This window comes from Schistocerca piceifrons, chromosome 2 (assembly GCF_021461385.2).
Source record: "Schistocerca piceifrons isolate TAMUIC-IGC-003096 chromosome 2, iqSchPice1.1, whole genome shotgun sequence".
Classification (NCBI taxonomy): Eukaryota; Metazoa; Arthropoda; class Insecta; order Orthoptera; family Acrididae; genus Schistocerca; species Schistocerca piceifrons.
Genome location: NC_060139.1, coordinates 495,704,753 through 495,721,665, shown reverse-complemented (window position 1 = coordinate 495,721,665; position 16,913 = coordinate 495,704,753). Strand labels below are relative to the sequence as shown.

At 37.9% G+C, this 16,913-nt stretch overlaps 1 protein-coding gene across 1 annotated transcript in view; it reads left to right on the top strand.

Annotated features, from left to right (window-relative positions):
• LOC124775514 (tyrosine aminotransferase) overlaps nucleotides 1–13,145 on the top strand; it is a 195,081-nt gene extending 181,936 nt beyond the window's left edge. Inside the window, exons 8-11 of the mRNA XM_047250347.1 lie at nucleotides 4,610–4,738; nucleotides 6,188–6,271; nucleotides 11,894–11,992; nucleotides 12,327–13,145. Of these exons, the coding sequence (XP_047106303.1) occupies nucleotides 4,610–4,738; nucleotides 6,188–6,271; nucleotides 11,894–11,992; nucleotides 12,327–12,473 (459 nt within the window). The 3' untranslated portion in view covers nucleotides 12,474–13,145. The remainder of the gene's footprint in view (nucleotides 1–4,609; nucleotides 4,739–6,187; nucleotides 6,272–11,893; nucleotides 11,993–12,326) is intronic.
• The last annotated feature ends 3,768 nt before the right edge of the window (nucleotides 13,146–16,913 follow it).

The following is a 16,913-nucleotide window of genomic DNA, read 5'->3' as shown; positions in this document are numbered from 1 at the left end:
GCCAGGTGCATGAATGCTGTGCCAGCAGTGTGCAAACTCGGTGCTGTTGCGGCTGCTACAGTTCCTGGCATTGTCCACAATGACATCGGGGGGATGGGGAGGGGGGGGGGGGAAGGGGGGGGTGTATGCCAACTGCACTGAGGTGCCCTTCTGACAGTGGCAGATGGTGCAGGCAGCTGGAGATGACCCGATGTGGCCAAATACACTGTGGTACTACGTCCAGGAAGAGACTTAGTGCACAGAGCTGTTGCTCTGCCATGGCCCCGAACTGCTAACCTCTGGACTGGCGGCCTCTGTTGGCCAGGTCTACATGGCATTTTCTGTGGCACAACCCCATTGTCCTGGTTGGGCTGATAGACTCAGAATAATTCTATTACAAAATTGACCAATGCTTACAATCACCACTGGTGCGCTTCTTGTGCATATGCATCACCATCAGGCATGTATCTTGAAACACTACTGCCACTGTCAATTTGGAAATCTGCCTTGCCCCTTGCTGCACCAGTCACTGCAGTACCACTGAGTTCACTGTTTCAGCAAGCTAATCTGCCTCACACCATTGCACTGGCCTTGTTGAATTGTTACAGTAACAACACCCCGCACTGGCCCATCGTCAGTGCTGCTGCAATACCCCGCTCAGGGTCACACTAATATTCCCATATATGGTCATTATGCTACAGTTTTTACTCTCTACAGCTTCTTCTAGTACCATGGAAATAATACCCGAATGTCTTAACACACATTTTAACTCAGATGCATCGTCTGTTAAGCTAATTGTGTTATAATTCTCGCACTTCTCTTCCCTTGCTATCTTCAGGAGTGTGAGCACAAATTTTTTCTGAAAATCTGATCGTATGTCTCCAGATTCATCGATTCTACATACTAGTTGAATTGTCACTTGGTTACAACTTCCTCCAACAATCTCAAAAATACTTAACGAATGTTATCTATCCCTTCTACTTCATCTGATCGCAAGTCTTCCAAAGCTCTGTTCAGCTTTGACTCTAATACTGGATCCCCCATTTCTCCCATACTGGACTGATATTTCTTAAATCTCTTTCCGTTCAGAGAGGCCTTTAATTTTCCTCTTTCCAACTTACACTCTCTCCTGTGTACTTAATAGCGAAATTCTGACCACACTCTTAATTTTGATATCCTTTCTTTTAATTTCGCTGGAGGTAATTTTGACTTTTGTATATCGTGAATCAGACCTTCCAATGACCATTTTTTTTTTTCAATTTCTACATATTTACTTGCCTGCACTTCCTTTTTATTTTATTCGTAAAATATTTATAGTTTTGTATTGTTGAATTTCCCTGAACATTTTTGTACTTTCTTCTTTCATCCATCAATTGAAGTATTTCTTCTGTTACCCAAGATTTCGTCAGTATTACCTTCTGCGTTACCTTCTGTGTACCTACGTATGTCTGTCCAACTTCTGTGATTGTCGTTTTTAGAGATGTCCATTCCTCTTCAATTGAACTGCCTACTATGATCCCCATTATTGCAGTATCTATAGCCTCATAAAACTTCAAATGCATCTCATTGTTAATCAGTACTTTAGTATCACAATTCTTTGCACAGTGATTTTTCTGGAAGAGTGTCTTAAACTTCAGCCTACAATCTGAGACTACACCTGCTCCTGGCTATGTGTTATAGTCCAATATCTGATTTCAGAAACTCTGTCTGACCTGATGTAATTTAGCTGAAATCTTCCCCTATCTCAGGCCTTTTAGAAGTATACCTCCTCTCTGACCTTTGAACAGCATATTTGCTACTATTAGCTGAAATTTATTGCAGAACTCAGTCTGTCTTTCTCCTCTCTCATTCCAACTATCATGTCTATATTCTCTCAAAACTCTTTCTTGTATTCCTTCCCCTACTACCACGTTCCAATCCCCAGTGATTATTAGATTATCATCTCCTTTTACATACTGAGTTATTCATTCAGTATCTGTATACAGTTTCTCTTTCTCTGTATCTAAGCTACAGCAGCCAATGTGACAAATTTTCTAGCATATACAACTAAATTTCAACACTTTTCGGAAGTACATTTTTTGTGTTATATTGAAAAGAGCCTCCGATGAAGACTTCAGCACCATAATATGTGGAGGCTGATCAAACAATAACAGTATAAAAGCTTTGAAAACCAATGTCTAGCCTTAAGGGTAGAAGACCCATAAAAATCTTCCCTGATGTACTAAATGTAAGGAAATACATAACTTGGGTATAGTTTGTGTGTTAATCTGTGAGCCTGAAGCCCATCATCTTAATCTCTGCTGTTGCAGCAATCACACAACTTGCTTATTAAGCTATTCAGACTTTCACAATGTATACAATGGTCAAAAAATTGGATAAGGTTTTTGTGTATGGCGAATGTTGCCGAACTGTTACAGCAGTGGTACAGTTGTATGCTGGAAAGTATCCTGATTGTGCCACATCCTAATGATCTGTTTTGCAAACATTATAAAAAATTCAAGAAACTCAAAGTGTGAAGAATAAAATGTGCCACAAAAAACAGAAACTAATGGGATGCAAGTAACTAATATTGTAGCAGCAGTAACACACAATTCACATGTCACTACGAGACAGCTTGAATGTGCAAGCGGGATCAGCCAAAGAACTGTTCTGCAAATACTACATTCAAATGCATTTATCATTTCCACATTTTGCTCCATCATCTGCTTGATGAAAATGACTCTTAATGACATGTACAAAAAATGCAAAGGGATGCTGTTTTTCTATGCAAGATCTTGATTACAAAGCATTTTTTATAAACAAATCTTCATAATATGGCCTACTGGCCAGTAAAATACATGTTGACAGAGAGAATTGAATATGCAGTGACCTTAGTCTGTGAGCATATGGTGCCAGTTTTTCAGTAATCACATCATTGGTCCCTGTTTTATTGATGAAACTCTAAATAGACACATGGATCTGCAGTACAAAACACAAATGCTGCTGTAGTTACTGGAAGACAACTGACTTGAATTAAAGCAATTCACGTGGTACCAAAATGACAAATAACCTTCTCATTCCACACAGATAATGACAAAATTCCTTCACAGCATATTTGGAAATCGTTGGATTGGTCATTTGGGAAACACAAAATGGCATGCATGCTTAACTGGCACATCTGGAGTGTGGGGAAAATTAAAGCAAGAGGTCTGCAAGGAAACACTAACAACTGCTGAAGACATGAAATGCCATATAACATGGGCTTGTCCTGCGATAAGTTCAGATGAAATTCAGTGGGCTGTATAGTCTGCAGGAATGGCTTTATGTTATGTATCAGTACTCAGTGTCAATATTTTGAGCATCTGATATGATAATCACAATGAACACTTGTACTGTATCTAAGTCATATGTCTGCTAATAGTTGACATAACAGGGCAGATGTCTGTTCCTGATAGTAGAATAGTGTTAGCACTCTGTTATCTTGTTACTATTTGGTCATGACTTATACAGACCATGCTGTTGAAGTTCTCTTCATAAGGTCTTTCCAATGTCATGAGAAAAAATTATATAGTTCCATAAGAACATAAAAAAATGGTGTCACAATTTGAAAGCTAAAAATTCTAAAAGCTGCTTACGTTCATTAAAAAGTTCACCACATTGTCTGCTATAGTTCCTACAAAACTGCACCTCAGTATATTTACTTGTTCTGAATATGTTTGGGGATGGCCTCTCTTAATTTACCTCACACTATGGCTCCACTTAATGGGGATCTGGTTGATGGTACTTATTTGAGTTGTGTGGCAACAATGAAGCTTGATGGCATCATTACATAATAATGTGGATCTGTTTTAGGATTTCAGAATAAATCCAGATGTTCTGAAGACATTTCGCACACAGCATGCTTCCCATGCTGTGGAAATAGTTTGGAAAGAGCCCTTTCCTGTACTGCTGACCCTAATACAAGAACCGTTACACTGTAGTTTGAAGAAAATCTTGGAAAGTGAAAGTCATGGCTGGACTGGGTCTAGAACCTAAAACCTTGCCTTTTGTGGCCAATGCTTTTACTCGTTGAGCCATACAAGCATGACACACAGCCCATCCTCACAGCTTCACATCTGCAAGGAAGTTTCTCTTACAGTCCAGTTACTTGGATGGCTCATTTGGAAAGAGGACTTCCCACAAAAGGCAAGGATCTGGCTTCAGGTTCCAGTACGGAACATAATTTTAATTTGCCAGGAAGTTTCAGAGCAACACTACAGATAGAAAGATTCATTCTGAAAAGTAATGTGGGTTTTCATGTCTGCTCAAAGCTGAATGTCATCAAACATCTTCAGCATCAGCATCTGTTGTGTGCCAGATAAATCCACTCTAATCCCCAGCAATGGCCATTCACAATTTTGGAGAAAGAACGCAACCAAAATGCATTTTTAGAGTATTAGAAGTTAACGGAAAACATTTCCTTATGATAAAACCCTCTTACAATAGCAGGAGGAGGTCCCAGATTCTGTTATTTTCACTTCTTACATTTATCAAATGTCTGGAAACTTTTGACCACATAATCTACCTGTGGCTGAGAATAACATGACATACATTCTTTCATCAGTTTCCCGAAAATATTTTGCCTCTTACTGAAACATGTTTCTTTCACCAGATCCGAAAGGCTCTTCTAAGCCTCAGTCAGAGAACTATTGGTGGTAACACACTGGTACAAGGAGCCATTCCTGCCATACTCAGCAACACACCACAGAAATTCTTTGAAGACACCATAAAAGTATTACAGGTGAGTTGACACAGCAAATATTATTACAAAAAGAATGAAGGTATAATTAAGTAACACTCCTGTTTTGATTTTTCATAATTCTCTTTTCTGTAGTGTTCATGACACTACAGGACCAGATTAAACTTCAGTGGTGTACCTCAGAAGTGGATTCTGAGACATTTATCTACTATTTTCCAACTTGCAGGTTTTATTATTTATTTTTCCCCTGCAGAACTTGAAGTTCCCAATTATGATCTTCTTACATGTTTTCTGTTAACATAAATTTGCAAATCACTGGGCAAATGGAATAGTGAGTATTGTCTTGAGTAATCAATAGCTCAGTACAAATGAAAATTACTTTTGGATTTTAAATTCTAAACAAGTATGTAAACCTACGAAAGCAAGTCTTGAGCTCAATCAGTAACTTTAATAATAAGAACAATGAGTAACTTTTGCAAATGACTTAAAGCAGTTGGATACTGATTCAAGATTACACATTTGAATCACTAACTCAGTAGCAGAATCTTTATTTAAAGCACACAGTGCTCTTGCTTCAGTTTCTCATAGTAATCAGATACTTGTCTGTGTCTCGACAACCTTATCTTGGTCCAGTCATTTTGATGGTATGCTAGCCATCACAGCAAAAAGTGGAGGAGACAAGACAATGAAGCACAAATGAACACTAGATCACAATGAATACTAAATAAATCGTAACCAAATAAAACAAATAATAGTTTCAATCACTTTTTCTATTTTTCTTACTGCTGAATAAATCAACATTAAATTATGCTCATATAACAAAAGCAACCTTCTCCTTTACTCAAAATCCTATAGCATAATCTCTGCAAATGCAGTCGGTGGTACCAAAGTGAGCCTGGAAATCCTGTTTTCAAACAAGTAACTGCTAGAACCATGAATAGGAATGATGAAAAAAATTGACAAAAAGTATAACAATGCATTTACTAAAAATGACTAATATCCCATCTAAAAAGTCTCAAAGCTGGTTCACTAAAATAAAAACAGCATTCCACATTTATTCTATAACAAACAGCTGTTGAAGTGGACAAATAATTTCTGAAAATACAAAATGTAATCTAAGGACAAAGAAATTAATGTTAGGTGATAATGGCTAAAGTGCCATTAAACACATTCAGGTTGAGACCAACATATAATTATGTTCTTGCTAGAAGGCAAATCCTACCAGTCATACCTGAAAATGGCAACAATATATATTATATTTTCACTCTTTTCTTCTGTTTTTTGTCCACCTCAAGGGAACCACTCCCTTTCTAACAACTGTTGTTCTTGTTTTCTGATGGCTTCATCCTGCCTAGCTTTCACCAAAGCCATTGTCATTTACACCAATACATATTACTCTCCTTCCCTTCCCTTGCCATGTTGTTATGGTATTTATCAACAGCTCCACCCAGTGCACTCTCTTTCTTATGCTTTTCTTCTGTTTTTTAACAGGACAATGCTGATCTTGCGTATGACATTTTATCTGAAGTGAAGGGCCTTCGTCCAGTAATGCCTCAGGGTGCTATGTATATGATGGTATGTATAAGTATTTAGTATCGACTTAACTCAGTGACATATTATGGTAAAATACATCGCCATGGGAAAATTGTTGTTGTATTTGTTTTTTGAAAGAAGTGTGCACTTAGTTTACACATCTTCTTTCTAATATAATGGACAAATCAAAAATTACAATAAACAGCACAGAGTTTGATGACTGTAACCAACAGAACTAGAGTTGGGAAGTATTTTTGTCACCTACTACAACAATAATACTCTAATATACTAGCTAGTGTCATGAATGAATCAGGAGTGAAATAAAAGAAATATATCCAGCCACAGATTCAGCCAGAAATACTGAAACATTGTCTCCCAAAGAGTTATTCCAATAACATGACCACATACAAAATTGTTGACAAATACTGAGCCCAACTGCAGGGCAATACACTTAGCATATACAGGGTGGATCACCTAAAACTTGACCACAAATACTGCAGAAATGGAAAGTGCTGCTGATGTGAATTTTTCACAGAATGGATTGGTAGTCAGGGGCTTGTATTGTTAGCCAATTAGGTGATTGTAGTAATACTTAGAAAGTGTATTTTTGTGCAAACACACTTTTTAAATGGAACAATACTTATTGACTTCAACAAATTAAAAGTAAGGTAAATCAGAACGTCAGTGGTGTTTGTTGCAGAATTCTAGTGCGAATCATTTATGAGATAACATGTTTTGAAAAGTTCCCACTCTGACACTTGTACAATACCTGTGGTAGCACACACTAAAGAACAACACAAGTGCATCCACTAGTTATAAGGATTTTGACCAGTAACAAGACAATTGACCATCACAGGTTGTGTTCAAGATGACCAATGGCAGCAGCAATACATGCTTCCAGTATGGTAACAAACGACTGCTGCACACATGCTAGCATTTCAGCAGAGATGTCCGAGCAGCCTGCAGTAATACATTTTGCATATCAACAGGTGTAGTTGGTATGTCCTTGTAGACAACATCTTTCAGCTTTCCTCATTGAAAAAAAGTCTACAGGCGTCAAATCCAGGGAATGGGCTGGAGGCGTCAAATCCAGGGAATGGGCTGGCTAAGGTACAGATCTTCTGTATCCAATCCAACAATAGGGAAACAATTCATGAAAATATGCTGTAGTACTTCATGCACTATTGGCTGGACAGCCATCACGTTGGTACCACATGTTCCTTCTAGTCTGTAGAGGAACGTCTTCTAGCATCCATGGAAGATGGTCAATTAGGAGGGGAGTCGTGATACTTGTGCACGTTCAGTGTTCTATCTTTGGAAAATGAGCCTATGAGCTAGTGGTTCACTTTCCCACACCACATGTTTACACTCCATGGACACCGACGTTCCACCTGATGATGGCAATGGTGACTGTCAACAGGCCAGTAGTGCATGTTTTGGCAGTTTACCTGGCCGTGATTGGTAAATGTGGCTTCATCACTAAACAAGACACATGATACATCTGGAATATCCTGTCTTAATGCCCATGTACAGACGTTAACACTATTTTCATAATTGTTTTGATGCAGCTCTTGATGGAGAGAGATGTGATATGGATGAAACCTATGTTGAGGGAGAATGCATAGAGCACTTGTGAGACTCATGCCATTTCCTCATACGATTGTGCAGGAGCTCGGGTGTGGTCAACCGCAACAGCAGCAAGAACATTAATTTCTCCCTCTTCCATCATTGCTTGTTTCCTTTTGTTATATTGTCTAGCTGTTACACTACCACTCAGACATAACTGACTGAAAAAATTGATAGGCCTAAATAATTGCTGAGATGATTGATGTATATTGGGATATTGTGCCACATACACCGTAAAAGAATGAACTGCTTTCTTGCTATACTCTTCATACACCATGAGCATGTCAGCTTTTCCTGCATTGGCAAATCCCATTGTCCACTCATGATCTGTGGCTTTGACTGTCACACACTAACAGACCAGTAAGTCACAGTGCACTCAAGGAACACACAAGCGTACTGTAAGCAAATGTAACATTGTACCTAGCAAATACACAGATTGAATGGCACAGATAGGTGTCAGTGTGGAATCTTTTCAATATACACCTCGTACACGACTCACACTAGAAACCTGCAACAAACAACACCACAAGTACAGGCTCCCTGAGACCTGAGGGGGCCCAAGTCCTCCCAAAAATTCGTTTTTTTTTTTTTGTGGGGGGGGGGGGGGGGGGAGCAGAGCCCCCCCATTAATTTAAAAAAATTATCAGTTATATTATGCTTTGTAAAATTACAAAAATTTTTATTTTCCTTGTTTGATGACAGTTATCTTTTAAAATACATTCAGTAATGAGTTAAAACAAATAATTAGTTGAGCAGGTTAACTGAAAACGAGTGGTGTGCATCATGATAGTGTTATGGTGCAGTGGGCACACTTAGAATTTGTCCTGGTGCACGAACCTTCGGGTAAAGTCTGGCACCGGCGGGCCAGCGCTGCGGCTGCAGCAACATCGAAAGGACTGGAGCAGAAGCGCCTGGAACCCTCCACCTCGCATTGCCTTGATGCTTTGAAACATTACAATGCCACGGCTATATAAAGCCTACCCTGCTGTCGCAGTCATTCAGTGAGGATAGTTTCGTTCAGTGGATTCCTCTTTGTTCTCGGGTATATGGAGTGAATAATAAATTAATATTTTTAAACCATTATGAAAATTATGAAATATGCGTTGACTGTAGCATTTTGAATGGAACAGGAACTTCCTTAAAATACAGCTCAAACAATAGTGTTAGTATTTGCAAAATAATTTTTATACTTCCCAAGAAGGAAAAAAACTACTTCTTGAGCAACTCAAATGTTACACATTTTAAAAAGCCTAAATCCTTTTATCTGGCTAAGAAACAAGTCTTCATACAAAAGGAAAGACATTATCTGTACATAAATTCAGACACATACACAATTTTCAATTTGAATCTGCTAATATCTTTCACAAATGTGATACACAACAGCTGAGAGTGGCACATATACAACAATCATACATGAAAAATGGCAAAGTCAAAACAAACAGATTTATAGCTGAGCTGAATTGTGAATTTTGGGAGTATGATCAGGGATTGACAAAATAATGTTATCTCCACCTCGGAAAGGAAACCACACACAGTGTGTACACGAAAATTTTGTTGTTGCTCGCATTAGGACTTACTTTCTAAGCAATAACAATGTATTTTGGTCTGATAGTTTTTGAACTCTGACAGTAAAGTATTTAGTTCATAGGATTACTACACATGGAGTCTATATGTATTGTGATTCAACAGTTATTCATACATATACCGTTTACTGCTGAACTCCACAACTACATTTACTTTAGTATGTTTCTTGTTGCATGGATCATATCTATGATGACCCATTATTCTGTGAAATATGCCAATACATTGTCAAGGCAAATGTACTTCTTTCAAATGCTTCCATGATTACATGCCCTGTTACGGAATCTTCTGTCAAACAGATGCAACTTCAACTTGAGTTCTTATGTTACTCTCTTCAGTCTACTCAGCATATCATCAATGGCTTATGACTTTATTCCTTTTGACAGTATGCAAAGGCTGAGTAATGGATAGTACACATTTTCCCCTTCCACTATTATATTTATGTTACTGTTTAAAACTCTGACTGTTATTAATCAACTTCATAATGAAATAATTACACTCACTATAAGACTATTGTCTGCATGCTCAGCTCTGTGAAGAGATCCAATGATAAATACCCCATGTCATCTTTGTTGCTCTTTTCTGAGCAATATGTATTTTCTCCCACAATGAAGAGTTGATCCAGAACATTATACCATATAACTCCAATGTATAAAAATAGATAAGTGCACTTCTTTCCTTTTGGGGAGAGGTTTGAAGTACATCCTGAAACAGGTACCACCCGCTACACAGAGTGAAAAAATGGTTCAAATGGCTGTGAACACTATAGGACTTAACATCTGAGGTCATCAGTCCCCTAGAACTTAGAACTACTTAAACCTAATTAATCTAAGGACATCACACCATCCATGCCTGAGGCATGATTCGAACCTGCAACCGTAGCAGTCGCGCAGTTCCGGACCGAAGCGCCTAGAACCGCTCGGCCACTGTGGCCGGCTCACAGAGTGAAAATTTATAGATTGCTCTCCAGTACACTATCGTACTAGACGTACTATTGTATGCATATAAGAGGGCTGTTCAAAAAGTATCCGACTTTTATTTAAAAATCAATTTTTATTCAGATACTATTGTACGACACTTGTCACCTTCAAAGTAGTCCCCTTCAGCTTCTATGCACCTCTTCCAACACTACTGCCACTGCTAGAAGCACTGCTGGAAAGTCGCTCTTGATATGGTGCACACCTACTCTGTTGAATTTTGTATAATGTCTTCCTTCTTTTTAAATTTGATCCCTTTCAAGGTCTTTTTCAGTTTAGCTTGGTTGTAGATCAGGGGAATAGAGAGGGTGACAGACCACAGCCATGCCGTGTTTGGCCAAAAAGCTCTGAATTAATTTAGTGCAATGAGTGGGTGCCTTATTGTGGTGAAGGTGCCAACTGGCCACTGACCACTTCCAGCTGTTTACATCTCACTGCTTCATCAAGGCAATGCAGAACCTCTTGGTAGTACTCCTTATTGACATTAGTGCCTTCTTGGGAATACTCATGATGTACTATGCCATTGGAGTTAAGAAAGATGGTCAGCCTGACTTTCACATTGCTATGGATGTGCCTCATTTTTTTGGGTCTCGGGGATGACAGATGCTCCCATTGCGGTGGCTGGAATTTTGTTTCTGGCTTGCACACACAAACCCAGGACACACCACCAATTGTCACTGTGTTAAGGAAGTTGGGATTACTGTTCATAGTATCCAGCATGTCCTGTGCAATCTCCGAAGTTGGTGCTGCTCAGTTGTTAGCAACTTCGGCAAAAATTTTGTTGAGATCTTCCTGAGGTCCAAATGTTTCATTAAAATGGAATTAATGGATCCAGTACTAATTTCAACCTCGTCTGCAAGTTCTCTGATCACAATCTGTCTATCTTGCATCACCGGGGTCCTTATGTGATAATTAACAACCTCAGTTGTGGATGATGAGGGCCTACCTGAACATGCTTCACTCTTCACTGGTGAGCGGCCATCTCTGAAGTGGTTGTATCACTCCTTTATCCATGTGGTATCCATTGCTTCGGCCCCAAACACTTGTTGAACCTTGGAGATTGTTTCAACGTGAGCATTACCAAGCTTAAAACAAAATTTGATGCAATAACATGGTTCCACTTTTTCTATCATTTTACCCAAAACACAAATTCTGAAGACTACCAGTAACATGAGTACTTTTGTCAGTGGCTAACCAGGGACTGACTGTTCTCAGAGCTGTGAAAAAAAAATATCAAATCCACACACACTACATATGTCTATAAACATAGAGAGCATGCATGCACCTTGATACCATTGTTGGTTTCAACGTTTAAAAATAAGCTTGGATACTTTTAGAGCAGCCCTCGTAATCAATTTATTTTAAGTTTAGCTTATACTTCAATATGTGAATTTTACAATAAAATGTAAGACACATTCCAGTTTAGGTGACACTTCATGTACATTTTATACCTACTGATACTGAAATTTCTGTTTTCCAGGTAGGAATAACGGTAACATTATTTCCAGAATTTTCTTCAGACCTTGATTTTGTTGAAAGACTTGTTAGTGAAGAATCAGTGTTCTGCTTACCAAGTCAGGTGAGTTTTCACATGCACTCTTAGAAGAGGCAGCTTAAAGTATGAAAGGTTGACAAACAGTTTCATTTTTGTATTGGTTGTAGAATGGAAATTGCTGTTTTTCTGTATTCAGACTATATACTTTGCCATTGCTTTCTAAGTGTAAGAAGCACCAATAAACTAAATTTACATTTTATATAAGATAACATATTGCATTCCACTTGTACATGAACAGCACAAAAGAAGTCTCTTTCACTATTTGTGATATTACTTATTTTGATGCCTGCTTGTAATTGTGTTTCATTATTTGTGATATTACGTATTTTGATGCCTGCTTGTAACTGTGTTTTGACAGTGTTTCAATTACCCAAACTACATGCGTCTCGTGCTGACAGTTCCAAAAGAACAAATGGAGAAAGCTTGCAAAAGAATAGCTGCATTCTGCCTGCGTCATCACCAGGACTACCTTTCAAAGCGAATTTCATCTGTGAGCATTACATGATGTAAAAGAATCTTAGATTTCTTAAAAAGCTACTGAGCTTATGCTGAGCACCCACACCTATTATCTAACATGTTCCTCCTCAAGAATAATGAGAAGTACGTGAATGAGTTATATTTATGATTGGATCAGATTTCTAAACATACTTCCTGAAGTCCGGAGACCGCTTTTCTTAATTGTGACCGGAATATTCAGTGGAGGTGAAAAATAGAAATCCATACATATGATGAAGTTAAGCAATTTATAACAACTTTGTACATACAAAACAATACACTTATTGTTTAAAAAGCTGAATAAATTTCATGTTTGTCAGAGGAGAGATTGTGAATATGCATCAGGTTAGACTTCTGTCTATCTGTGCATTCTTTCTTGTATTATTTGATTAAAGCAACGTGCTCCATTTCACTGAAGTTTCATAAAATACCTACTAAAATAGATATCAATAGGCAATCCTTTCCAGAGTGATAGATTTAATTATTTTATTTGTTTTATATTTTTTACTGATTTCAATATTCACTGGGCATAAGTATACGACTTCATGTATGTATCTTTACAACTTTGTATTAAAGAATGGGATGACTGAGGGGAAAAAAGGAGAAAATATAATTTATGCATGTTTCTAAAGTGGAATACATAAGACCTGTATCATAGACAATGTAAGATAATTTTACAGTAAAATAGTGAAAATGAAATGTGTAAAATTATTTGGAGAATGTTTTCTTGCAGAATGCAGTCATTTTTCTGAATAAATACACATTGTCTCTTAATAACCATTAACCTTTCTCATTAAACCCTCAAACTGTTCACAGCCTATTTAGAATGCATTCAATAGTTCATACAGTGCTTCTGGGTATTCAGCCAAGTTGTTGTTTCCATATTATGGAACTTTTATTTCATCAATCACATCAAGGAAACTTTTGAGATCACATTAAATAGTTGTTAAACATTCATTTCTTTTCCTTTTAAAACAATGAAGTTTTCTCTGCAGTCATGGAAAGTGAGTGCATCTGTTATAACTGAAGTCAAACAAACTGAAAGAAAGCAGCTACTGATGCAAATGCACAGCACTGTAGATGGAACTGCAGACAGTTTCCATGATGAGTGTGGGACATCCCATGAAAATTTGTGTTGAATGACAGAAATGACTTTCGTTGTGATGTTAAAATACATTTAAAGAACTAGTTATAATATTTTAGACTTGTTCCATGTGTTTACTGTCCAACAAATTCTGTTGAATCTATTTCAGCAAGACATCACATGACCAAAATACTATAGCTGAACAAAGCATTAAATACTGTCCTGAAAATATTTTTGATAAAGATAGTTTCCCACCACAACTATAAAAAGAGAAGCAACTAGAGATGAACTGACAGGTACAAAAACTGAAAACACAATTGAATCTTTAACTTTCATAATTTTCTAGAATTTCTTTATCAGGATAAAGATGTTGGAGAGGAGAAAAGAAGCATAACCATAGAAATTCTGAAGGAGGGAGACTGAGCACAGGAAATGAATAGTAGGTAAGGATACAGCTTACTTTCACGCTCTGCAGCAGTATTATCCAGTAACTGTTGCTAATCAATATTTCAAACTTAAAGAAATTAATACCAAAAAAGAGCAAAACAAAGAGCAAATGAAAATTTAAGTCTGAATAAACAACCGTTATGAGAAAGAGGGCGGCAAGCGAATGAGCGTGTGAAAACACACACACACACACACACACACACACACACACACACACACACACACACACACACAGAGAGAGAGAGAGAGAGAGAGAGAGAGAGAGAGAGAGTAGTTCCCATATCTGTGTTTTAAGTGAAGATCAAAATGATGACTGGCATCACACCACATTCAGCTAAATGTTACATTCCACAGGATGTTTAGTAATAGAGTATTGGGTGTTGACAGTGAAAAGACAAATGTAACATTTGTTGACAACACAAACATACCGTGTTGAGAACCTGCAATTAAGCACAACAACAGAAACAGCTAAACAAAGTTATATTTGGTTTATAACAAATAACTGTCATGAGCTGGTCACAGGTCATGTTTCCAAAATGAACAGCATACAGACAGAAGTGATGACACTTTCTGCAGGACCTGACCATAATTTTGCAGGACAATGCTCAAGCGTGTACATTGCAAGCTGTTACTGATTTGTTTGACTGATGGGGCTGCTAAGTGCTATACCACCTACTGCATCCCCTGACATAAGCCCTTTTAAGTTCAACTCAATTTCTAAACTAAAGGAAACACTTCACAGCATTCGCTTCAGAACTGCTACAAATTTGTCAGGCAATAGACCACACCGCTCGAACTGTCAACAAAACTGCTAAGAGAAACCTATAACTTCCACATCGCTGGCAACGGGTTATACACATTGCTGGTCACTATTTTGAAGGTCAGTAAAACTTTGAAATGTGTATCTATCTTGTATGAGCTGGAAATAATTAGTTGCCACTATTAAAGTTCCAGCCCTTGTATGACTAAGTGATTGACAGAACCACAATGAAGTATATTTTATAAAAAAGATGTATCACTAGTGAAGAAAATGAACACACAAAGGTCATTACTACAAGAAGTTACATTGTCCCCATGATAAAAAGAATGCAAAGAAATGACATTGAAAACTGTTAAAATTAAATTATAATAAAATACAATGATTTTGGGATAGCAGTGCTCTCTACTGAGTCATTTGTTAGCATTGCATTGCTGGTGCAGGCATCATCACTGTATTTACTTCTGTCGTTTTTAGAGACTCCATTCAAAGAACTCTCAAGTCTCCATAGCAACAAAACAGCTTGTGGTGCTCACTTGGTAAACATAAACACACTGTTGAGTGCCCACAAAGAAATCTTACAATTTTACATAGTGCAGTATATTTTGGTAGAAGTCTTAAGTTCACACACACAACATGCTCGATTCCACAAATGTGCTGAACAATTAGAACAGTTCCTCCTCGAGTTCTTTTTCCATTGTTTTTGATGATCTGATCCTCCCGTGAAATGTACAAGACAGACTTGGAGAGAAGCGGCAGCTGATGGACTCTGTGACGGTGGGACAAGGCAACCATACTGAGCCTACTACATACTACTAAAAACACGGAAATTGGTGATAATTTGCACCTGTCTCCCAGCAGCAGTAGCTTGTGCTTGTCTGTGCTGCAGTCAGGCAGCCTTACACATGTCTCGTGCCCCTACAAAACTTCCTATTAGTAAAAACCGTATCAAAATCTCTACAGTGGTTTCTGAGATTAGCTTGAACATACAGACTTAAACAGTGTACAGATGGCCATACATAAAATGAAATCTCTTGAATAAATTTCTTTGCTGTAGACATGAGATGAACATGGAAACTATGCATTAACAAAAGGTAGGTTTTATTTTACTCCAATGCCTAGAATGCAAATCAAGTTACAAATATTTCCAATGCCTGTTGTATAAAATAATGTACTATAGTAAGCTGTCTAAAGTAAAAGTAAAGTATTTATTCTCCTAATATCAGGAGTAAGAATATTATATGAAGTGTAAAACAACCTTGATTCTTACAGAACAAAGATTCCTACTGCTGTTGAACTTCTACTACATACTTATAAAAATATGAAGTAGGGAACATAATAACCATAATATACAGAGCTGTTTTTTTTTCAACCCCCGATTGGCTGTAAATAAAAGAAAAATGTACAGAAAATAATAATTTTATTACCAAAAGTACAGTACAGTCTTAACTTACTTTTCTACATAATCGCCAAAACGATTGAGGCACTTGTCATACCATGACACAAGCTTTTCGATGCCTTCCTCGAAGAATGTTGCCGCCAGTGAGAACAGGTAAGTCTTGACAGCGTCCTGAAGTTCTTTGTTAGTAGCGAAGCACTGCCCACCTAACCATGACTTCAGTTCTCGGAACAGGTGATAATCACTTGGTGCTAGGTCCGGGCTGTACGGTGGATGTTCAAAAACTTCCCATTTAAACTTTTTGAAGAGGTCTTTTGTCATGTTGGCACTGTGTGGTCGGGTGTTGTCATGGATCAAGACAATGCCACACGAAAGCATTCCTCTGCGTTTGTTTTGAATGGCTCTGCGGAGACAACGTAAAGTTTCACAGTAAACTTCCTTGGTTATCATCATAGCTTGCTCCATAAAGTCCACCAGCAACACTCCTTCATGGTCCCAAAACACAGTGGGCATTGTTTTTCTTTTTGTCAGTGAATGTTTAAACTTTTTTGGCTTGCTTGGGGAAGCTGTGTGCATCCACTGCTTTGATTGTTCCTTTGTTTCAGGATTGTCATAGAGGAGCCACGTTTCATCGCCAGTAACAATCGACTTCAAAAAAATGTTTCCCTCATTGGCATAACGTGTGAGAAACAATAATGCTGACGCCATCCTTTGTGTTTTGTGTGGTCAGTGCTCAGTATTTTTGGGATCCAATGTGCACACA